This window comes from Colias philodice, chromosome 19 (genome assembly GCF_061535455.1).
Source record: "Colias philodice isolate Cphi_HAF_F1 chromosome 19, ilColPhil1 Martin Lab GWU primary, whole genome shotgun sequence".
Taxonomy (NCBI): domain Eukaryota; kingdom Metazoa; phylum Arthropoda; class Insecta; order Lepidoptera; family Pieridae; genus Colias; species Colias philodice.
This window is the reverse complement of record NC_143104.1, coordinates 4,186,239-4,213,654: the sequence shown is the minus strand read 5'-3', so window position 1 is coordinate 4,213,654 and position 27,416 is coordinate 4,186,239. Positions and strand designations below refer to the sequence as shown.

Below are 27,416 nucleotides of genomic sequence, written 5' to 3'. Positions count from 1 at the left end.
AACCATGAATTGACTATAGCAAAAGTGTTATGTAAGTATTTACTCCAACGCGTGTTTACTCCTATCTCCAGAACGGAACTCCGGTTGTGGACGTAACTTTCCACGAAATTCGCATAGCTGATTCACAATAACCCTTAACGAAATTCCAACACAGCTGATCAAACAATCTATTTCAATAACTATATGTTTGGAACGTAGACACTCCTACGTTTCACGTAGCGTCACGATCGTCGAGCAGGGTCAGGCGGGCTATTTAAAAACGTCATTCATTCATAAAACCGGTACAGCATTGCAAGAGTAACCGCTTTGCAGTGAACACGTCCGTTCATATTTCAGTGACTTAAGTGATTTCAAAATGAGCGGGAATTTCCTCACGATACCCAACGATGAGTCGATCCAGCGGCGCTCCAGGGTAAGGCTTCGATTACATAAACTAATCGTATTATTTGATTATCTGTGGTTCGTGCATGTGATTTAAAGTGGTTAAAAACAATACAAGTGCGGTAACGAACAGTGTACGTAAATTTAAATTAAATTGTGTGGTCAGTTAAAATAGTATTGGTAGATATCGGGGATGGACAGTAATTGTGGTTTGCTACAATATTAATATTATTGTATTTTTCGTATTTAATTTACTTTCAATAGATTTAACTGTATCTGAAATATTTTGCTGCAAAAGTATAATTATCAGAGGGAACCCATCAATCTACCCTTAACATCCAAATGGTAAAGGTGTGATATCAAATACGTATATCAAGTCTCGAATATTAAAAATTCTATTTACACAACTTCTTAATAATCGCAGTAAACAAAACAGAAATCTTATATATAAAAATGAATCGCAAAATGTGTTGGTAAGCGCATAACTCGAGAACGGCTGAACCGATTTCGATAATTCTTTTTTTATTATATTCCTTGAAGTACGAGGATGGTTCTTATGTAGAGAAAACGTAAACATGTACCACGGGGCGGACCGCTAGTATATGATAAAATTGGATCATATAAAAACTTCAACCTTCAAATATTTTTCAGCGTCTCCGCTAGACGGATATTCATGATTAGTGGGACATGTGAATAAAGTCTTACAATGTTAAAAACAAATAGTTTTACGATTTGAAATTCGGATGTTCATTCTTTAACCAAGGTCTCTACATTTATTTTGATACAAACATAAAATGATAGTTTATGTAATGTTTGCTATCTGTTTAATAATGTATTTATAATGTTAACTAGTTTTCGTAATAATGTTGTTAGGCAGCTTATTATATTATGTCATTAACGATAATCGTATCATGGGTTAAGTCAACCGATTATATTTAACTGGAAGTTGTAAGCAAATGTACTATTAGGCTCTATAATTTAGAAGGAAAAATTTAAAATAACAGCATTAAAGTAAAGGTAGGCTTTTTGATAAAAATATGTATTAGAAAATCTCATTGTTATAATGTTTTATACTGAGAATCAAAAGAAATAGATTAAACACTATTGTGAAAACAATTATGCTAATATAATAGCTGTCTTTGCCGAATCTGAAAATTAATATCGGTAACATCACTACGGAAAGAGATTCGGCCAAAAATGTAGGTCAAGCAGGAAAACCTTAAAAAGTTAAAGGTATCAATAACCCAAAATCTTATAAGGCTTTATTTAATATCATCGGCTTAAACACCACAGGCGCTAAGTGGTACAAAACAGAATAATAGGATAAAGATTAACCTATAGAGATTCGGTGTTTTTATGATAGGGCTAGCCTTGTTTGCGATAAACACTTCTCGTTTTATTTTTAGGTTTAATGTTTATTTTGTACTAGCTGAAATTCCTAAATTCGTTGGCGAATCGGAATTTGTTTATCTAGGATAATATTTACTCGTATAAACTCAATATTCTTCTTTCTAATATTAGGTTCAGCTGCCTAAGCAAATCCGAAGTACCCCTGAAATGAAACCCTGAATGCGTATATACCTAAATACACGTCTCCAACACAGAATTCTCACTTCGAAAATAGTTGATATGAGAATAATAGTTAATACTAAAACCGTATTATATTATTTGTTGAGATATGACTCAGAGTATAAAGTAAACAAAAGATTGTGACAAAGAAGAGAAGGCTTTGATCATCAAATATGAATTAATTATCATTATCATATATTATATAGATATATAAGTCACAAATATCGCAGCTTTTGCAATTATTAATTAGGGTTTAATACCAGTATTACTAAGCGTTTAAAATTACCAGTATTATTTTGGTATGCAGGTGAACTGAATTTGTCGAATTTTGGCTACATATTTGACTAATAGAGCGACTGAAATGTTTGCTTATTATACAAAACGGTATTTGATAATCAAGTACTTTGTAGCAGTAGGTACATTATTGATTTGTATACAGATATATGTTTAATATGTATATAAGTAAAGTGTAAATACTACTTATGTATATATTTAATCGTGTTTAGACAACTTCCGGTTAGCGCAAAGAAAACTCGTTCATGATCTCATAAAAAGTGATTTATGTGTTTATATTCAGAAACCATTTAGATGTTTACGTGGTTTTAGTAAACTGCGTAGAATAATACAGATCTTTTTGGTTGCATATTTAAATTACAATTTAAATCTGTGTATTTTGAGACAACAACCTTTATACTTAAATAGCTTTTCCCTGCGGTTTTACCCGATTTGCTCCGCTCCTGTTAGTCTTAGCGTGATGATATTATATAGCCTTATAGCCTTCCTCGATACATGGGCTATCTAACACCGAAATAATTTTTCAAATCGGACCAGGACTAATCTCAGGAACTATCCTGAGATTAGCGTGTTCAAACAAACAAACAAACTCTTCAGTTTTATAATATTAGTATAGATAAAAAAACCTTTATTTTACTTACTCAATATTTATAGATACAAAGATCTCATTCCACTTCAGCTGCTGAAAGTAATTATATTAAATTTTAATCAAACTTGTTACCCGCTAACAACTTCATTATTTTGTTTAGGGAAAATTTCCTTCAAACTGTTATAATGAAACTCATTGTTCCTACTCAATTATATAACCATTAGATATATTACTACGCATTTATATGTTTTATAAATTACCTTTAAACGAATGTTTGATATAAAATGATAATTGATTGCAATTTAAGAACATAAAACACATTTGCTAATGGATTGCAATGAATAATAAATAACACATATTTGGGCAACGACCTTGCTTCAAAGTGCATAAAAAGCATACAATTAGTCGCTTTGCAAATGAATATTAATTAGTTATAATAAGACAATACATGAAGGCGACGATAAAGAATTTGTAACAATGTCAAGAACAGAGCTGGCGGATCGCCAACACGTTTTTATTACACAAAAGAAATGTCTAATGCTGTTTGAAGCTGAACCGTTGTTCTATCTTCTATGCCTCTTAAAACAGCTTTAAATTAACATAATAAATTTAACATTTAACAGACACGGGGCAAATATTTTGTTTAAAATCCAATATTAATTTCATTAATTTAAGACTATCGAAAAAATTCGCAACAACTCTACAATTCTGAACAAACAATATAATTTAACAATGAAAGCTTCTCAGTAACGAAAAAAATATATTTATATAGGTTTACACGTATTTCTCTACCTACTCACAACTATTACGTATATAGTTATAGACACTAATAAATAATCTTTCGCACTACTGCCTCTTTCAAAATTTAAAGGCGAACCCAGACACGTTTTTACAGCTGTTACTCTTCACGGTCATCCAGAGTTCGATGACTGAAAAGTATACGAATGCCATGTTCATAAACAAGCAATTACTTGAAATAATTCAAATCGAAGGAATACAGAAATAAACGCGTAATTTGCGTGAATTCCTTTAAATGTTTTCAGTCGGAAGTGACTCATAGCAATCTTTCAAACTGAAGCGAGAGGTCGTAAATATGAATCATTGTCATTACCACATTGGACATGAAGACGTCTTCGTCTAATTATAACTTTTGAGCTCACACATATCAATGGCTTGTAAAATAAATATATTGGTTGTTTATGAAATAATCTTTTCAATATTAGCTAGATTTGAATATCATTCTTCAAATATATTTACCGTAAAATGACTTATTACGGTTTATTTTTTTATGATATATACTGATATTATGAAGCTGAAGAGTTTGTTTATTATTTGCTTGAACGCGTTTATATCAGGAACCACGTGCCCGATTTGAAAAATTATTTCACTGTTAGATAGTCAGATTTATCGAGGAAGGCCTATAGGCGCTATAATCACGCTTAGTCCAATAGGAGCGGAGCAAAGCGGATAAAACCGCGGGGCACAGCCAGTATTACATGTATATGACTAATATTTAACTATAAGCGCCGTTACGCAGCTGCATAATATCTAATTTTAGTTTTAATACTAATCTAAAGTATTGACATAGTATAACATACTTGGTATTAATCCGTGTTGTGAAATGTAGTAATAAAATATCTGTATATATATCTCTTGTGTAATAATCCGTATGTTTCATAATAGGATAGCAATTTCGTTACTTGTTTGCAAATAAATTATTTATATTTTATGTATAGGCCAAGTATATTATCAGAGCAATTCTTGGTTTCTAAGAATGTCGTGTTATCATTTAGGTCCTTACATGTTATAATATTATTTACTAATAAAATAAGTGAAGCTTCTACAGTAAAAGTGGATTAGATATATCACAGATAATACTTTACTAGTACGACTAATAGAGCAAGTTCATGAGTGGCGTAATACTCAATAGACAATAACAATGCTTATAATTCTGTATTATAAATGTTAAGAAATAACCTACAAATGACATAAATAAATAAATAAATCACAATGTTCCTTACTTGAGAAACATAAGGCGATTGATATAAAGACAATAAATGCAGTTTTAACAACTAACAAGCGTACTTACAAAGCGGTTGTTTATATTTTCTCTGCACGCCCACGTAGTTCAAACAGCATTTTACCAATTCCCAGCAACATTTTAGGTTACTTAAAGACCCCTTTTAAATTCTACTTCCGTACTTTTAACGTACATCCCTAATGTTTTATTTGACGAATAACTTTTTATCTATATCAGTGAAAATAATATGGGCTCAGTGTCACAGAGGGAAAACTCTTTTGTTGACTGATTATCTATTATAAGTATTTGTATAACTTGTTTCTTTGGTTCATAATAAAATTTTATTGATTTTAATTTTATTTGACAAACATTTGAATTAGAAGTGTAAAATTGTACCGGAGATAATTCGATCTCTACCTCGTAGTGGTAAGCGATAAATAGTAATTAAGGAGATTTAGGAAGTGGAATAATAAGCCTGAATGTTTCGTATTATCTTGAATTAATAAAGGGTTTTCTCTTATCTGTGCCAATTAAGCTCTTAGAACGATTTATTACTTTCAGCCAGCTAAAGATAGGCGTAGGAATTAAATCATCAGATTTTCAATATCAGATTTACATAATATAGAGAATTAATTGCTAGAAGAGATTGAATTGTTAATATTTGGAAGTCTATTTTTGTTTTACAAGAAAAATCTGTACCTATATAAAATATTTAATAGGCGGAATGGGCGGTATTTTACAATATTATCAAACCTTAGTAAATATAAAGGTTTTTAACGACACTTTTTCAAGGATGTGATTTTTTTTTCATTTGGATTTATTGATATCCAAACAAAAACATTACAATCATTGAAATAAGTTTTATAAAATAATATTAAAATAAGTTTGATTTATAAACAAACAGTTTCATAACTATTTCGTCATAAGGTCATTTCCAGTGAGTAATGATATAATAAATATTTCAGTTTTTCCGGATCTATTTTAAAACCCATGTCATTATAAACCGCTTTATTTTTGGCCGTTCTATTTAGATCCTATTTGTTCGATAAATATTGAGTATTCATTTCTCAATCATCGATAAAACAAATTGATACGGTTGCCAATACATTATTGTGTGTACAAACATAATTAGGTATAAAAATATTTTATTCGTCAGCTTCGATTTTGAATCATTTAAATACTTACTACTAAGTTAATAAGTAGTATTTAATATATAGATATAGATAATAACTCTATACTAATATTATAAAGCTGAAGAGTTTGTTTGAACGCGCTAATCTCAAGAACTACTGGTCCGATTTGAAAAATTCTTTTGGTGTTAGATAGCCCATTTATCGAGGAAGAATATAGGCTATATATCAATCATGCTCAGACCAACAGGAGCGGAGCAATGCGGGTGAAACCGCGGGCAACAGCTAGTACTTGTAATAAGTGAAATTTATAGCACTCAGATTTAGTAATTTCTCCTTTTTTCCTTTTAAAAATACCAAAATTAAAAAAAAAATACTTAAAATCATGATTTAAATCTATCATCTGTACAGCAAATACTAATGTAAAAGCGTATTCTACAGATGCATTATAATATGGTTCCTTACTTGTGAACATTGCATAGTAGATGCTGAATGTAGTAGTTACATATTAGTATTGCTTTTGATTTGAAATTCTATCTTAATTAGATAGAAATTGTATGAGCTTTGGTATATCATATTCACACCCTGACACCCACATGAAAATTTACTTGCAAGAATATATTTAGAGCAGGTACACCTATTTAATACCCATCTAACTTTTGTATGACATTTTATATATGAAATGGTTGTAAAATACTTTACTTTTACATAAAGAAGAATTGTCCTAAATAGCAAATCATTAATTATCATTTGATCGAATTATGAACCTATTTATTATATATTTATTTTCATTTTCAACTAAAATCCACATTACTTGAGACGTCAAAATCATAGAAAATGATACCACAAAATATATTTTATTAACCAAATAATCTTCACAAATACAAAGCAGTGAGTAATGTTATGATATAAACCAGGGTTGGCGCCAATCGTTTATTGTTTTACTTGCATTTAGACGTACATCGATTAATATTGTACAGTTTACTTCGATACATAATATATTAACAAAACATTTGTCTTGCTATCAATAATTTAAAATAACATTACTGTTATCCCAAAGACAGCTAACAATTAATCATACAATTTGGACTTAACTAGAATGATAATAATTATATATGTATTATATAGGTATGCACTTCTGCCCACCACTTTAGAATATAATATAAGGAATGTATGATATTCTTAGCTATATGCCATTTGCATTGCATGATAATCATTCCATATTTGCGTTATCATTCACAAAAATATTTATTCGCTTTTATTTGGAAAACCAAATATATATTTGTAGATAAACTTATTCAGTCATATCCATTCATGAAAGTAACAATTCATTGTAAATAATATCTTCGCATGTACGAAATCAACATTTCATCGTAGATAATAGAATACGTGGAAACCACACGATTTTATATTATTACCTACTGAAAATACATTTCATACTTTTTTCATATTGTTATTTATTTGCGTGGTCGGATTATTATGGAAGCCTTGAAGTACATAGTGATTTCTCGAGTTATTCAAGAATAATTTTAATACACAGAATATGTCAATCCCTTTATAGTCTTTATTGGAATTCCAAATACAAAGAGAATAATTCAAATTCTATATTATTGTACAAAAAAATATTTCTGAAAAGTTACACGTGTATCTAACGTGTAACTCGAACATTACTAATTAATAATTATAGTACCTATTTTATCCCACTTTCTTCTAACATTACTGATGAAATAGCCACCTAAATTTAAAGTAACTGTTAAAATTAGAATTATTAAAACATTGATTAAATTTATCCAGTTATTATTTTGAAACATAGATAAAATTTATCCATTGTATCTAACCTACCTACATATTTTTAAGTAATATTAGTTTTCTGGGTGGTCAAAGACACTGGAATCTTAAAAAGATTCACCTAAGTCTTGTACCTAATTTACGTATGGTCTAAGATCCGAACATAAGGCGAAATTCAACGGCGTGATAATAGAATGAGACCAATTTTATAATTAATTTAGTCTATTAAAAAATGTATTAAAAATGGGTTGACTGGGAAAATCCTGGATTGGACATTTTTAATGAATAAAATTTTTTTATTTATTTTTATTTTTTATTAATTGCAGTTTCGAGATAATAAAACAATTTTGTAATAAAACAGTGCTGACATAATTTTTTTTTTCATCATCCTATCAAGTGAAAGTAACTGGTACCGACATACCTGTTTATACCTGCCAACCTAGCCGTTTGTCCCGGTAAATATTAGAAAACTATGACTGCACATTCTGTAGGTTTCATACTTTAAGTCTATTATATATATTTTTTTTATTATCTTGATACTGCAATTAATTAAAAAAAATGTTTTTTTTTAATTCATTAAAAATGTCCTGTCCAGGATTTTCCCAGTCAACCCATTTTTAATACATTTTTTAATAGACTAAATTAATTATAAAATTGGTCTCATTCTATTATCACGCCGTTGAATTTCGCCTTATGTTCGGATCTTAGACCAGTAGGTTTCCGAAGTTAAATTTATATTAAACTTTTATTAGTTTATGCTTAATGCCTACACGTGGAGGTGTATTTTCAGCTGAGGGCCGAATTTGCAAGTATATTATATATCAAGTATGCATAGAAATCTAAATAACAAGACACTAGAAGTCGTAAGCGTGCGTGACCTTGTCGCCACTCAGGTGATTTGCACATCACCAGTGCATTCGTCACTGTTCAGTTGCTCTGGAGACGTATGAGTGTATACATGGTGTGTTTCAGCAATTCCCATTGCGGAAATTCTTCCACAAGTTGTAGTTATACTTATAAAGGAATAATATTTCATCGGAAAATATTTTTTTTTAGAAATAATGCCGTTTTTCCTTAAAATTATAGAATATTTACAAGTATTACGAGTGTCACCATAGTAATCGAAATAACAATGAATGACACAGTCGACCATTCTTATTATCACGTTTGTTCGTATTGGAGCAAAAAGTCTCATATACTTAGGGATGTTATTCTAAAATAAACCGTAAATTCGTGCGTTAGGATACATATTCAAAAGCTTAATTTAATAGATAAGTTAGTTTTCACTAAAATCAAGCTGTCCAATAAAAGGCATAGTTTACTTGTGTGTACTGTTTAGCTTTCGGTTTGAATGTGTTGATTTTGGCGACAGCGGTTTTCATACGAATTATGACATTATAGCCCTTCTATGTGTCTTGTTATTTAGATTTCTATGCAAGTATGTCACCAAATTTTGGTGACATTATAAGCTTAATGACATTGTTCGTTGTACCAGAAAGCCTGTCACTTCATCCGTGGCTTTACTCGTATGCACGTCATGTGATGCATACATGTGTATGTGCGTTTAATAAATAATTAAATAATAATTTAATTAATTAATTATTACAATCGTGATTCAAACGGCATTGTCTTTAATTCTTGTCAAATGTAACTGTATCTTATCATAATATGGACCTTATTGAGTATTAAATGTAAATTAATTTAAATTTTGCCCTCGTTATAGTTTCAAATTCTTCATTTATAAACAGATAACGAAAAGCATCGACCATAACAATATAAAGAAAATAAATTAATTTGAAACACGTAAAGTAGCTTTCTTTAAAATATACCTACTAACATAACAATGATTGCATAAGATAGTCATAGTCCATAGATACGTAAGCATTATAATTTATAACGATGGATTGAAATACCTACTAATATTCTAACATCAAGAAATGTGAATGGTTGGAATAAACAAATATTCATAATTATTATGGGTCTTCCTTTGATATGCCGGGCTATTTTTAGAATATGCACGTTATCTCATTCGCAAAAGATTGTAGTGGGTTTATTTATTATCACCTATCCTATATTTTATCATTTTCATTTTTCCTCTTTTAATATCTCGTTCTTTGTCACCTTCAACATTTTAGGTATTATATTTATAAATGTAATAATTGAAAAACACAATACAAAGATTTTCGGATAGAAATATTACGTTTGATATTTTCTTTTGTATTTTCAAGGGTCGGCACCTCATTAAATAATTTTTTTTATTAAATTAAATAATTTCATTAATTTTTTTTTTATGTAAGAGCAGGTAACTGAGCAGGTGGATCACCTAATGAAGTGACACCACCGCCCATGAGCACTGACAAAGTTACCTTTGTGAGGCTGTTACCGGCTGTCGAAGATGGATGTAGGCTCTCTTTTTAAAGGAATTTAAGTCATACACGTGCGGGAATACAGAAGAGGGTAGACTGTTCCACAAGGTGGTAGTGCGGGGTAAAAAGTGTCGCGAGAAGCGTACGGTACTCGTTCGCCAGCGGTCCAAATGGTGTGGATGGAAGTATGCTTTGTGACGGGCGGAGCGGTGGTGAAATTCCGCTGCAGGTATGAGCTCGAATAACTCCTCTGAACACTCCCCATGGTATATGCGATAAAAGACACACAGTGAAGCAATGTCTCGTCGCAAAGCAAGAGGGTCAAGCCGATCGCTAAGTCTTGGGTCGCCAACCATTCTGACTGCTCTACGTTGAACGCGATCAAGTGGAAGGAGTTGGTATAACGGGGCGCCGGCCCAGAGATGTGAGCAGTATTCCATGTGTGGCCGTATCTGAGCTTTATACAGTGATAGAAGATGGTCAGGCCTGAAATACTGCTTCGCTCTGTATAGGACGCCCAGTGAAGCGATTAATGAAAGCGATTATATGAAAACTACACATCATGCTGATATATAAATACGTAGGTACAAAGTTATATACGCAATAGATACATAAGCAGTTTCCACATTTGTTTGTGTATATTATTAAGATTATTGTAGCATGCTTGAACTTTGATCAAATTTTAGAAAATATTATGGGAAATACTAACAGACTAATATTATTGTTGGAATAAAAACTTGGACAGTGGGCGAACTAGGGGTATACGTAACCGTAGGCTTTCTACCATCTACGGATTAGTTGTACATAAATTAGTTTAGTAATAGTTAGTTAGTTTCATTAATTGTTCATTGTTGATTACATATTGATCTTTTGTCAGCTATAATATTCCTAATGAGCAATATCGATGCCGTATACAAATATTTCTTTATTTGTTTTGAATGCGCTAATCTCAGCTACTACTGGGATGATGTAAAAAAATATTTTACTGCTGGATACGTGACCCCTGAAAACTATACCTACCACGTAAAGCTGGCACTGACTACTAAACAAAGACAAAGTTAGATATATAAAGTGACAGCTTTTAACTTATTAAGATAAAAAAACCAACGGATTTGGTACTAACAATTCAACATGAAAATAAATCAAAGGCAACCCAGATTTAAGGCAAAGCGCGTTAGGTTTGATGATAATCCGTGATGCCAATTAATCTACTAGAATTGGGAGCGCTTATCCGGGCACGAATTATTCATTTCTGTCCTGTGTGATTGATTCGGGGTAATTTATCAATTTGCTTATTCTGATATTGTGTAGTTGATAACAACTACCTACTTTTGGATTTCATTTTCCTTCGATGGGTCAGACTATAAAAATACACTACTACAATCAAAAAGGAAATAATATATTTATTAATTTAATACAAAGGAGAATGTTTTCTATGTCTATTGTCTCCATCGTCTGTTTTGGCACGAGACAGAAGTTCGTCATCCATCTAAATATTGAGTAATTATTTATTTGTAAGAAGATGAATTATCTTCTTATGCTATATTTATTAATAAATAAAAGTTTAATCAATAAAAATTAAACGTTTAATTTGTAGGCAATAAAGATTTATTACATTCATATTTCTACGAAATTTCGGATTAAAAACTTTAGACAAAGACCTTTTATGGATAATCCCTGACATTTACGGAGATAACGTGGGACGGGATAATAACACAGTTTTTCAAAAATGAGTTTATTAATATCAGATAGTTACATACTTCGTACTTTAAAATATATTTAATGTTATTATCTTAAGTAATCTTCTAGAAATGCACGGATTTACTACGAAGATTTTCTCGTTTACACGCTGATGTAAGAATTATTAGTGTCATTCATATTTTCTTGTAATGAGAGATCTATGTTCACCTTCATAGGTGTACATAGTTCCTAATTAAGACGATTAGATCAAAACTACCTAACGTATTTGTGTGAAACTTAATACATATCATTTATATACATATACTTAAATAATTTACAATATACCTACTGAAATATTTTTAACCATCAGCACACACAAGTAGATGACGCATACGTGGGCCTCTAAGTACTTGAACAAAAGCATTTTTCATTGTACATATAATTAGCAGCGAATTGGCAAGTACGGGAAGATCCATCAACAAAATGAGCGTCACTGAGTAGGAAGGGTAATATTACTATATAAATAATATAAGTATTCGAAGCAAGTCCAAATAACACCAGGTGTTGGCAAAACAGCATGACATAAATCATGATTCAGTGGGTACTAACTGGAAAACTTGTTGCCATATAAATTATAATATTATATAGGTACCCAATGTTTGAGTCGGGATAAGAAAGTTCGTACGTAAGTTGGGGCTGTATGGCATGTGTATTTAGAAATACGTACGTATTGCCGTCTAAATAAGAACCAAGATAATTTAATAAAGAGGATAATATTGATTGTTACCTTTTAACTCAATAATTAATCAACCAATTTTTAAGACCTTTAAAAAATCACGTGATTACTTATTGCTGGCTTTAATTTTGTAAGTTGACGTTGAAGTTGGTAATTAGTTGACCATTAGTATTTTTTAAAACTTTTCTATACCTACTCAATTAAATTGATGATTAATTAATTGTCATTTAAAAGAATTAAAAAATATAATATAGTAACTAATATGTGTTTTCATAAAAGTACAAAAACAATTACATATTAATGCATACCCGGAGATTATTTTGCAAATATTTATGGCACCTCTATGCCCTTTATAATCTTATGCTCAATAACTCTCTCCTGTCTGATATGTTTTCGCGCCGCTTTTTGTTTTTAAAGGAAGTTACTTAAGAAAATATCCGCTTTTTTACTTTATAGTCTAACTAGTGGTCCGCCCCGGCTTCGCCCGTGGTACATATTTCGCAATAAAAAGTAGCCTATGTCCTTTCTCGGGTATCAAAATATCTCCATACCAAATTTCATGCAAATTGGTTCAGTAGTTTAGGCGTGATTGAGTAACAGACAGACAGACAGAGTTACTTTCACATTTATAATATTAGTATGGATGAATATAAATTACATTGTTAAATTAGTATTTAATATTAAGATGCAAAATAAAGACGCAAATTCCTATTTGCAAATGTGTATATTATATTATATATGTATAGTTTTATTAAATATTTTTTCCTCATATTATAATTGAACAATTCGGAAATTCTACCCTAAACAATCCACTTAAAGGGTTCACGAAGGTCGTTGGTATGCATAATTGTCTACTTCCTAAACCTTCGGAACTTAAAACGGTATAATTCCAAAGACAATTTAATCAAAGTTCCCTTAAAGCTGAGGATTTCAGGTATTTGTGAAACGATTTAGTTAAGATTTAATTGAATTAATGATGTGTCATTTCGCGAAATTTTATCCATATTACCTAATGGATTAATTTTTAATTTAATTTTATATTTCGTCTCGTCACGTTATAATTTTCTTTTTAAATTCTTTAGAATAATACGTTTTCATTGTGTGTTTTTTCTTCTATTTCATTGTTGTTGTGCTTGATTGAATTTAACTTAGAATTAAGAGTAGTTATTTAAAAAAATACCTAGGTACATTTTCAACGTTTTCAACGTTTTCAGTACATTTAGATAATTAAAAAAAATGCAGTCTAAGGCTAATGAATGTATGAAAATATCTAGATCTTGTTTATAGCGTAAACACATTAAAATGTTTACGAAATAGTTGCCAAGTTTTGGTAAATATTATATGCTAATTTAGCATGAAATTGCTTAAAATTATCATTAAATAATTTGAATTTAAAAATATTATTATGTACATTGGAAAGTTTTAATCATTTTAACTAGATATCTACATATTTCTACATAAACTAATAAATAGTGAAGCATTGTAAATATACCTACATTCACCCCATTATCGTCTGGAAAAATGTCTTCTGAACTAAAAGGTAACCATTTTCATTACCGTATACATATAATTTAGTATTAATTATTGTGTATAGTCAAATAATTAATTTGAATATCTTATATTATTGTATTGTTATGTAAATAGCGGTTAAACGTTTGACCCCTGAATTGGTTCGTTTAACGAAATAACAAACAAAAGTAGCTTAATAATCAAGGCTAATTGTTGTTTTTGGTTGATATATTGTTTCCGTATAACAAAAGACGAAGAATAGGGTGTTGATTCGAAATGTTTAGGTGGTTTATTTACAAGAATCTACTTAATACATAATTGTAATATTCAAAGGAAAATAGCTACATAACGATCAAATGTATATTTATTTCATTTATTCGTTTCCTGAGTTATTTAGAGCTTTAAATAGTGTTTTAATACAATTCCTTAAAAATGCGTATGGTATTTATAATGCGTTACTACAACTTAAGTCCCGATGTGTGGATAATGTAATCATATTCATCCAATTTACCAATTTAATTTACCACGTTGGATTTAAGAAGTATTTAACGACTGTTCAGGTTACAGGTCTTCTTAAAATAAATTCATTACAATCAAAAAAGTATTTCCGAAAACGAAAATTGACGAGTAAGCGACGCAACGTGACATAATTACGGGTTTAATTACAGAAGTTTGTCGGAAGACGCTTTCTTTTAAATTCTTCGGCCTGACAGCTGGCAATGAAGAGGGCGATGACACATTTTGAACCTGGGACAAACTTTTAACACTGACAAATATTTTTGTTGTAAATATGAATTCCATACAATTTCGTTAACAATGGCTCTGTGATAAATAGCTTCTAGAATCTTCAAGGATAAAGAACTAAAAATAGATTTTTGTTACGGTATAAAACTTAATATTTTACAAATATTACAGATAATCCGTGGCGTGAAGTGGTTAATACTTGACTTTAAATGAGTCTTAAGATCGATGCCCTCTGGAGAATTACAAGAGTCAGTTTGGCTGTTCCTTTTATTTATTTATTTATAATTAAATACACATGACAGGTCACGATCTTGCCGGGTCCATAGGCGCCACATCAATTTCACGAGCAGATCGCAATTCGCAACCCAACAAAATGTGTACAATTAATACTACAATGGGATACAGCTTACAGTTATCTAAAGCGTATTGCAATAAATTAATATTTAAAATTCGATAATTTAATCTTAGATATAAAAGAAAGACAATTAAAACAATGGTTCCTTTAAACTCTTCAATGAAACAAAACATTTGTACTCATGTTTCCATATAACAAAATAAATACGACAGTGTCCTGTCTAGAAAATTTAGCTTTATTAAACATATCAAATAATACAATTTTTTAATTCAATTGTATTTTGCACAGTATCAAATCAGATGATATTTAAAATTTCTCATCTGTTTATTGTTATTTTATTTATACAAAGATGTATTATAAATTCAAGATATAGGTGTTAATACAATTGTCTAGAATTCACCAAATCAAGCTTAAATTACACGAATTGATAGCACTTAACGGAAGTACGGAATTTGATTGAAATATATCGGAATGTATTTGAGACTAGAATTACACATTTAGGCAATATTTGCTTCAGGTGAATGACCTAGGTAACCTTATTATTTAGGTATCAAAATCTAGTAAAATGTGCCATTATTAGGTAATTACCTAATATAGTTAGGTATATATTACGATTTGACTAGCTTAACACCCGCGGCTTTGCCAGCTTTTTTTATAACCTAATAAATTATATACTAAAACCTTCCTCTTGAAACACTCTATCTATTAAAAAAAACACATCAAAATCCGTTCCGTTGTTTTAAAGATTTAAGCATACATAGGAAGCATAGAATACATAGGAACAGAGAAAAGGGACTTTATCTTATACTATGAGTGATACTGAATAATAAAAAATATTAGTTTTGGCAAATGGTTGAAATTCAGTCATGTAATTATTTTGTTCCACTGCACGTATAGTCATGAAAGTATGTTTTCAATATATGAGAAATTCGGAATATCTGCATTGTTAGATCACTAAAAACCACAAATTATTTGGATACAGACATATTCAATAGTTTCATATCTACCAATATTAATTCGAACGAAAAAAAAAAATTTTACCATCGGTGATTACATCACAGATTTATTTTACCAAAGATAAAGCAATAATAACTTTTAACCAAGATAAATGCCATGAGAACTATAGTATGTCTTCTATACTAAAAAATAAAATAAAATGTTCCATGTTTTTAATTGCATGTAAGATTATGAACATTGTTTTACAGAGTTCATCGCTCACAGACCTTATTTCGGCGTTCGACACAAAGGCTCAGGCTCACAGCAATTTACAGAAAATAACGGCTTTCAGTGGACAATTTGACAAGAACCACAAACCCACATTCTCAAAGGACGAGTATGGCAAGTGAGTTGTTTGTTTTATTTTGTTTTTTATTTTAGTTTTTGTTTAAGCTGTAGTTAGTTCCTTTTTAGAGTACAGAAAATCGTATTATTTTTGGAGCATTTGACATGAAGATGAAATATATTTTATGTGTGAGTGATTTATATCAATCAGTTTTTTTTTATAATCGAATACTTCGGGTTTATATAAACACAGATAAATGAGAATTTACCTACCTCATTAATTTATATACCTACCTACCTACTTATTACTTACGTCTTAATTATAAATGTGGCTTATTTTAAGTTTTCCAATGAATATTAATTCAAAGCAAAACAGTTTACATAACATATTACGATATACCTAATATACTTGTTAATAAATAAATAAATTCGGCATCGGCATTAAATTAACATAATGTTAAAAGCAAATAGCATTCAATCAATTAGTAATGAGCAACTCGCAAATTAGTAGGTATATGTATATTAATTTCACATTTAACAACATTAAATTTCAAATTTTATACAGTTGTACAAACTGTACCCCTATTTTTGTTGAAAACTTTAACTAAATTTTAGGTTTTCAAACGAAGAAAACACATAATATACGAATTTCTCTGGGTAGCGCCTCCGCGTCAACAACTTATACCTAAATTTTAACCAGAAGTTTTAATATATTTTTTCTGGACTTGTAAATTTAAATAAAATCTTCGTAGAGTGGCTTTAAACATTTGACTCATATTTTATTTGTTAGAATCGTTTTATAGAGATTGTCTGTTTTGTTATTATGAATTATATTCACAATATATTTTAATTAATTACCTACTGTAAAATGAAAGTAGAAATAATTAAGGAATCTCTTTTTATTCTATAAGTTAGATGGATAATAATATAAATTCTGATAAGTAACTAATTACTTCTTTCTGAGTTATGAACGATAAATCTTTGATGTAATAATTTCAATACAAGATAAATACTGTTGTAAAATTAATTTCTATCCTTTGATTTATTTGGAAAATAGCTCTGAACCGTGTACACTAAATAAATACCTTGGTATTTGAAAATATTTCCTTTAGCCTAAATTTTCCAAATTCAAATTCAAATACATTCAATTCAAGTACATTCTGTCGTAAGATCTCAGAACTACCTAATTTGCCAAATATTGAAATGATATATTAAAATGCTATTACACTAAATACAATCTACATGTTCTTTGTTAGCAGAGAAAACATATTTGTATGGCTTTGTTCTAAGCTGCCGTTAAACTCTACTTATTGCCTTACGATTAACCTAACATTTTGCCAATATTTGTCGTATAGTTTCCTGTGACGTCATACACCCCGAAAAAAGTAATGACGTCGTATTGACTCATGACCTTAGATTTTACCCACACAATACCAATTCTGTACAACATGTTAGTCCTTAAAAAATAGGCTCTACATACAAAAGCTCCTGATTATTTGTATCCCTTTTAGTGGGGTCAGCCTTCACGAACAATATTGAATTACGTATGTTACCTAAATAAATATTCGTGGCCTTAACACTTAAACTTTTATGCGATCTTTGAGAGATAATATTGAGTAGGTACGGGCACGGCCTACATTTATAAAGAGGTCGATGGCTATATTATTGAATAGTTTTTTAGCTTGCTAACGATTTGTGGCACTAAATAGATTTTTTACGTTCTAGAGATATGATGAGATAACTATTTGAATGTATGAATTTTGAAAATTTCTGTAGTTTTTCATTTTTTTTTTTTCAGTTTTCAAATGCAAGCAAACAAAAAAGTATTAACCCAAAATCATTAAAATCCATTCAGATGTTTACAGGCTTACTTACACGTATTAAAGTTTATCTTATTTCTATAAGTTTGTATAATATATATGTATATGGGCGGATGGCCATAATCATCAGGATCAGTCATATCTTCAGTAAATTATAATGTTGGTGGAAACAAATGAATCATCAATGTCACAAACAAATGTTATTTAAATCGCACAAATCTATGCGCTAGTAATTAGGGGATCACTTAATCAATCGCTTTTAATTAGTTTTGAAACAACAATGCACAAGATTACTCGGAACAATAGCGATTCGTCGCCAACGTGGTGCTCTAGCCGTTCTTCGTTTGTAAACAAGCAACGTCTGCAGCCGACAAGCAGCCGACCATCGACGCGACGCTCCGCTAGATCGGCAGTTGTCAAATCTCGTTCCGATGTAATTCTCATCAGCCAGTAATACTCCTACATATATATATATATGTATACGTAACTGTATGTCATCGACAGATTTGGGTTATTAAATAATAATAATTAATAATTTTTAAGCTTTAGAATTTGATACTTAATAGTCCGTTTTAGTTCAAAGATAGTCTCAGTAAATTATTCAGTCTCACGCTCTTGTCGCTTATGTAGATTACGCACTGGATATAACACTCCATTAGGGCAAATAAATGTTAGTTTGTATTCACTACCAACGATTACTATTAATGGTAAAAAAAACACAAAATAGATTATTTAAAAAAAAATTGTGATTTTATGTGTACCTACACAGTACATAAAATCACAATTAACAGATTAACAATTAACGAAGCCACGGGCGAAAAGCTAGTACTGAAATAAATAACTAAAAACGTGATCGAATTAACAAACATGAACGAAAGAAAGGAATTCATTATATCTTAGCATTGTATTTAAATTGTAGACAAGTTTCCAAGAAATCCCGGACGATTGTTTTGATCTTTTAACACCAGTTAAAAGTTTTTCAGTTGTCATCAGCGACGCCATCGTAAAATTTATTACAAACCACATATTGTTCAGACGTTTGTATACCACAGCTGTTCGCGCCAATCTTGAACAAAGATCCAAATAAACATTCCTAAGAATTTGACTAAATACCTTCCTACTAAATGTTTACTGTTTGAAACAATTTCTTTGATAAGTATTCAAAACACGCTAAAGATAATATTTTTGTCCACAGTATCAGTGATATAGCATTAAATAAAGATTTTCTTACGATAAAATATGAATTGCTATCACATTCTAGGGAAATACACAACTTATTTTTACGAAGAATTTCAACGGATGTGACATAAAGAATGTCCACGCATGGAATTTTAATAAAACGTTCTGTTTTGAAGGGTCTTTCCCATTAAAAAGTTTTGCAAAAGAAAAATTACGATGCATACGTTATTAAAAATGGAATATAATGCAAATACATTTATTTTTAATTTTAAATTTTCATCTTTATATTAATTTCTTATTCAATGTCTCAACTAGTTAGTTGTGTTTGAATAATATTTTATCCATTCATAAGCACGAGTTAAACATAACAATGTAGTATCACAACAATATATTTTATTAAAACCTGTAATCAAAACCTGTTACGGAGGTAAACTCACTGTTTGATCAATAATTTATCGATCATTTAGCCATATTCAAACAATGTAGCATCAAAATTAATGCCTATAAATACCAATACAAATAAATGCCTATGCCTAGATATAAACTTAAAACCGAGAGCCAGATTACACTAACTTGCATATAACCTAAAACTACCTTTCTTTCTCAGACCAATACCAGGATCAAAAACAGAATTCCGAGGAGCAGAAGCCCAGGCAAGAGTATGCACAGAGATGAAGGAGCTATGTGAAATCATCAACGAATATGGAAAATCTCCCTGCAAGGGTCTGTTACCCCCTGAACTACAGGGTTCTACAAAAGTAATATCCTTCGGAGAACTGTTCACGGTACGTAAATAAAAGTTTAAATTTAACTTCTCACCTTTGCTCTGTGTCGTATTATATAGTGAATTATAGAGATTGTTATTTACCAGGAAATTCTATTTCTTTGACAGATTTTATATTTTGTGACTACTTATTTTTATGTAGGATATTACCTAACTGTTAGTTGAACGTTTTTCGAGAAAACTTATTTTAAATAAAATTCATGACTTAATATTATGATCGAATCAAAAAATTAATAATCAAATTCTTCATAATTTTGTCCTATTCTTTACAGTCTACTGTATGTAGGAGGCAAATTATTAGTGTCAGGTAGAAACAGGCCCCAAATTCTATGAACGGAGCGTGGGCACAGTATCATTATTAATTATATTACTAAATTTTTTCTAATATGCATCTTATTATTTTTTGAATATTAAAATACATAAATCTCAAAATTCGTAGTAGTACCTTATTTGTCGAGTTCAACAGAGGTTAGGTATATAAACAAAAATGTATTGAATATATCTAATGTATTGTGTATATCCAGGCGTTCACACGGATCTATCACAACGTAAGAATTTGTACAAATTGAGTATGTATTATTATTATATAATTTGTACAATGTATTGAGTCAACATAATATAGTTAGACCCCATCCTTGGTTTAGTGGTTAACGCGTGAGCGTAGATCGATGTGCCCTGGTTTCGATCCCGGTTGAGACTAAAAAAAAACTCTCGGTCTGGCAGGATAGAAAGCTGATCACAGATACTTGTCCCTAAAAGAAAATCGATTAGTGAAACAAGTGTATGTATAATTCATCTGCCCCATGCTTTCTAGAGGACACGGGACTTCACAATATTATATTGATAAATTCTTCATTGAAACATCCAATATTATTCTGAGAAACTGTCATAGAATAAACACCAGTTGCTCTTATAATCTCTACACGGACAACATAAAATTTAGATAAGACAAACAAAATATTTTAAAACTTCGCCTAATGTCTGCGAGACATTCATTACTCTATTTATAAATATTCATTGTTATGTCACAGAACACAAGGCTCGCAAAATTTTCTGGCACATTTAAATAATCAGAGAGAAAAGAAATAACTGAATTACGTACGTGTCAATTTAAAATATGGATTTCTTAGGATTTCGCAGTTTTTCAAAATAATGACAATTAATGTTTTCATATAGATTTCAACGTTATATTATTTCCATTTCTACATAATTTGAAAGTTTTATTTTAGTTTGAAACAACTATTAAACATAATATTATACGTATAGGTAAAAGAAAAACATAGTGGGCATATTATATTTGAATGAAATTATCCACAAAATGATAGGTAGTTCTTAGAAATCTGTGGTAAAAGCCGTAATCAGAATTTTATATTAAATGTCACGGTGTTTCTTTATAATTGGTAATTCGAGGAACTTAATTTGGATAGACGTTATTTAATCTGGATTAATTTTTACAAGTCAGTTACGAAAAAAAAACTAGTAATTATTCAAAAGTATCTTTATTTTCATTTAGATAATAATATAATATCTATTCTATAGGTATTATTTATCTTATATATTTCATTGATTTCATCGTTTGAGAAATAAGACTGTATTAATTATTAAAGTATTGATGTAATTGTGAAGAAACACTACAAAACATAAAAACATACTTCTTAAGATATTAACAACACTTTTAACATTAAATAAGATACAAATACGTGATATTATATTGAATTATGAAGAACTATGTGGGAGGTGATTGAAAGTTTACGATCAATCTGAAAACTTTTCATATTTTGCAAAGTTAAATAGCATCCTATTTAAATATCACGCTTCCTACAAAGTTACAATTTTATATTTCCCGATTTCACGTTCAATCATTTTGGATTGCTGTTCTGAAACAACTTTAGGTGGGAGTTGGAATTAACTCGTAGGTAAAATAAAATTCACTAACTAGGCTCTGGTGATTTCGAAAAACAGGGCTTCAAAGACGAGTGCTTTTAGGCTAATACAAAAACATTCATAACTTTTTGATGCGTTTATGCAATCAAGCTGATACTGTTTCATTTCAAAGAATAGTAGATATATTCGTACCATAGAAACCTACGTATATGGATTTTCATATTGTTAGCTTATGTCAGAATAAAGATACTTTAGAAAGTCAAATGGATTTTCTATTTTCGGCCTTTTCCGGTATATTTACGCACCAAACGTTTGAATATACAAACATTTTCAAATTTAGAAGTGGCAAGAGTGATTCAATTTATTCGACAGCATGTTTATTTGTTTGTCACTTCTAAATGGGAATCCATATTGACGTTAAAACAACTTCGCTTTATGTATTTTCTATTGAAAGCCTATATTTCTGCGAAATAAATTTTGCCGATATTTTTGGTGGAAATTCACAGATTATGTTAGATATACTGCATAGTGCATAAATCTAAACGAAAATTAAAATGTTAGTTACGTAATAGATCCTTAAAGAAACTAGAAAGATAATGCCTCTATATGTTTATGTTTTCAAGCAATACATGAATTTAAATTTGAATTTTAATCGACACCGCGACGAAAAAACTTATCTTGCATTTCATTGCTTCACCTTTTTTCCATTTAATTTTCTTTGTATGTTTTGTTCTCTGAAATTCCAAAAGGCACGAAAATACAATGTGTAAATACATTGAACTGTTTCCTTTGGTCAACAATCACTCACACAGTGCATATATTAAAATGAAACAAAAAACATTTCCTATTTGCCAATGTTTTGTTTGTATTTGAATTATGTTGATTGTAAATACAATACTTATGTAAAGATTTTGCTGATGTGTATAGTTGCTTCTCAATGCAGCGTGCAAGTTTTTAAACTATAACTGATAACAAGTAGGTACTAAGTAATATTATAATATTATAATAACTAATATAATATATATGTACTTATATCTTTTTAGTGGTTAGCCACTTGTCCACTAGCTACCTGGTAAAAAAGTAGCCTCAGCCTCCATCTCACAAATAATATTGTGTTTCCACATTTCTTGTGGAAAAATAATTTTCCTCTAACAAACTCGTTAACTTCTTAATACTATTATAAAGGCGAAAGTTTGTATGGATGTATGGATGTATGGATGTATGGATGTTTGTTACTCTTTCACGTAAAAACTACTGAACCGATTACAATGAAATTTAGCACACATATAGAGGGTAACTTGGATTAACACATAGGATAGGTTTTATCCCGGAAATCCCCCGGGAACGGGAACTATGCGGGTTTTCCTTTGAAAACGCGGGCGAAGCCGCGGGCGAAAATCTAGTTTTATAATATTAGTACCTATAGTATATAGTTAACACAGTCTATTGATATCTAAGCATTTCACACGAAACATGTCTGTCTGTATTCCTTCTTTAAAACACCAATTTTACTTATAATTGGGCATTCAACTTTCGAAAATCCAGATATTATTATACAGCGACATTTTTAACACCTGACTAAACATCTAACAATGAGATCTGTGTTTTACGAGCCTTTGTCTGGTTTAAAATAAACAGCAGAAATCAATGCGACGAGACAATAATGATTTTGGCACGTAAGACTATTACACATGTGAGAAATATTTCAAGACCAACAACGATTTTCTTGAAATTGTTGTAATTCAAATATATAGAAATCAATTCAAGATAATTCTTTCCTATTATTGTACCTACAGGGTTTGCTTTAGTTTAGACAATTTTTAATAACTTTCCTAGTTCTTAATTTTCAAATTCCTACAGCTAACATCCAAATCCAAGTAGAGACAAATCTAGTTAACCAAAATCCATTCCGCCATGAGTATACAGTGGTATAAGTAACTCAACTTTATTTTATTCTTAACAACAATGTCATTTAAGCTTAAGCATCAGCTTCTAAACTTTATATTAGCTCTGTGGGTGTCGTCACTTGAAACGTTCTCGTCAGTTCAAAACAAAAGAATTGATAGCTAAAATAGTCGTATACACCTACTTATGGTTTTAGAATAGCGAAAAATAACATAGTACCTATTATTATACACTTGAAAGCTATAACTTAAGAGTTATTTTAATGTTATTCAGTTCCCAATATTGACAAAAATATGATTTATTTTAAACATTTTCGTATTGTTTTAACACTATATTATATGCAGTGAATGAGAGTGAATCACTATAAAGTATTTACTACTTAGGTTTATTAATATTACATAGGAAAATCTCAGTTTGTTTAGAGTAGATGAAAATTACTACAATTTAGACAACAATCCTCAGACTCAGTGAGGAACGTGCTATGTCCTAAAATATTCCTAGATATTCTATCTAGTCTCGAGACACAAACTGTGTGTCTGAATAGTTACTATTTCCCGTTATTTATAACTTAGTTATCTAGTTACAACTTACAACTTAATCTTAAGTACAAGTTTAGTGACTATTTCTTAAATGGTAATTTTTTTTTACCATTTACATAGGTAATTGATAATTATAGTATTTTCGAATACTTATATAATTGTATGAATATATAAACATCCAATTTCATGCTATTCATAATACAAACATAAATATTTAATTATTGCAAATCGTTCTTAAAAATTAAAATTAAGATATTGAGACCGATTTAATTAAACTTTAACTCTTGTTTTTGGTGAAACGAAAATTTATTTATAGGTATTTCAATTTAAAATATTCTTTAAGTCTTATGCACTTCTACTGCTTAAATGAATTTTTATAAAGCATTTTAAAATTTAATTTAATACAAAACATTTAAGAAGTTTTTAAATTATAGTCATGGAGCATCTAATATCAAATTTTAAATTCTTATATTAGGTTGCATTCAATATAAATTCATTCTAGCGAGACAAGACTTTTTGCAATACATTTTAATCCATCTCAGTGGTGAACGATCTTTGAAGATTTATACTTCAATTAAATGGAATCTTAGAAGGGTACCTTATGTGAATGACTCCTGAAAGCAAGAGACACCATGATAGTATAAAACCTTCGATGAGAAATATTGTTAGTGAATAAAAGTTAGAGGCGTAGGACGTTTTGTTATTTTTTTGTTTTATTCTAGATAGGGAAGCACTTGACCACAATCTTGCCTGATGGAAATGGCCTAAGATGGTAAGCGCTTCCCTAGTAGGTACCTATCCGTTCACTCTACACTTGAAAACCCCCATATTACAGGTACTCGTCGGGGAACAGTAGTCAATAGAAATCAAACGAAAATAATGACTTAGGAAAAGGAAATAATTATTGTTTCATTCATCAGGATTTTTATACCTACTTACAAAAAATATTATTAAAGTGTGGATAACTGTGGTTGATTTTTCTATTCTTCGAATTATTTGAGGAATTCTAGAATTTCTGCAACAATTTCAGTTATAGAGATAGGAACGTTCTAATTAACTTTAAACAATTATTTCCGATAGAGTTTTACGTTTTACTAATATTTTCATTGCCTATTTTTTCTATATTAAACTTTCTAATTTTTGTATTAAGGCATATCACAACTGAGCTTTTCCAACATTTCTATCCATCTCATAAATCCATGCCACAACATCTGCCTAAAAATCCCCATCAAAACATCCAAACACAAATAATAAACCATCAGAAACAATGGTTAAAACGGAATCAGTCATGACGTCACACATTCCACCCGCCACGGCCGCTCGTCGACGCCAACATTTGAACTTGGCATACATTTCGACGATAATTCGTAATTAGCAACACCGCTCCAAACCGAATAAGGAAGCGACCTCAGCACTCTGAAAATAGCTCGGAAAGTGCGTTTTCAGTTGCTTTATGCTTGAAATGATTCAGGATGAGGATGCGAAACAAAAGAAAAATGGCATTCATATCAACCTTCTATTTGATTGATTCAATATTTTTTTTTACTAACTGTAGTGTTTAATTCAGCTATAACTCAAACTCAAACATTTATTTATTCAATTAGGAATCGTCGTAACATATTTTTAACATTTACCTTCGACTAATTAATTAAACAATTGTTTAAATGTAAACAGAAAAATATCAAATTTAAAGTGTATGTTATCAAAAGAAATCATTCTTTCGATTACTGACTTAACGTCGAGTAAAATATTGCTTTAACAAAAATATCGTCAATGTATTTTACAAACTAACATTGACCTGTCCGGGCGTTGTTTACCCGGAATGAGACTAACCCAATTCAAACGAAAACATTCTTAGAATGGCTCTTTCAATTACTATTACGATTTTGATTGGTTGTTAACATTAATTTACTTAACAAAATCAATAAAAATTTGGCCATTACAGCCTTTATAATGTTATTTAAAGTTTCAGCATTCAAGTTATAATAAATATCATGACTATACTATACCACAATATAATATGACATGGCATTTAAACATGGCATGTGTGATATAGAGAATCATAAATTATCCACAAAAATATCGGGAACTTTCCTATAGCTATGCTTTTTGCTAGTTAGTTATAGTTACATTACCTGATGACTCCTTCAAGCATAGTAACTGCAATAATTTTTTATGAAACATGTCAAAATAGCAAATTAGTCAAGTACCTACCTACTTGAAAACCTCATGTACCTCATGTGTTATTTCTCAAAATAGACGTTTAATGAAACAAAAACGATATGATTTCAAAATCATGTCACGTCCGAAAATTATTTGCGTTTGAAATCTCTGAAAAGCTGTAATTATAAATGGACGCTAACTCAGAAGTCAATGTTTTCCCCATTGTAACCTTCACAATGTCATTTGTTATGTGGCTAATTAAATAATTTATTCAATACGTAGCTTTTGCGTAGCAAATGTCAAAAATAAAGAAAAGAAAGGTGGTTCAGACAACATAAAAATCTGGTGACAAGATTATAATATTATTTACATTAAATATTTAGTCTTCTCTCTAATAGAATGTTCTCAAAATCACGCCAGGACTCGATGAGGTTAAAAAATCGTTTAAAATATGAGAGAAAATTGCAAGAAGATTGAAAAACGAAATTATTACCTATAATGGTTATAGAGGGCTGTCGATTAGTGTTAGCCTAAGAAAATGACTGAATTTGGATTATGTTTATGTATTCGTGTAGTATAGATACTTGTAACTTGTAGATAATATTATTAAACATCCCTTCCATCGATAGATAGATAGATAAGCTACATAGAACATATTATCTTGAAGTTGCGAAACTGGGAATTAATCTGCCGTCAACAT

At 30.1% G+C, this 27,416-nt stretch overlaps 1 protein-coding gene across 1 annotated transcript in view; it reads left to right on the top strand.

Moving 5' to 3' along the window:
* Positions 1 to 269: 269 nt before the first annotated feature.
* The window catches only part of LOC149479895 (actin-binding Rho-activating protein-like), a 35,138-nt gene continuing 7,991 nt past the window's right edge, over positions 270 to 27,416 (top strand). The window contains exons 1-3 of the mRNA XM_089707358.1: positions 270 to 412; positions 16,367 to 16,503; positions 20,049 to 20,226. Of these exons, the coding sequence (XP_089563484.1) occupies positions 356 to 412; positions 16,367 to 16,503; positions 20,049 to 20,226 (372 nt within the window). The 5' untranslated portion in view covers positions 270 to 355. The remainder of the gene's footprint in view (positions 413 to 16,366; positions 16,504 to 20,048; positions 20,227 to 27,416) is intronic.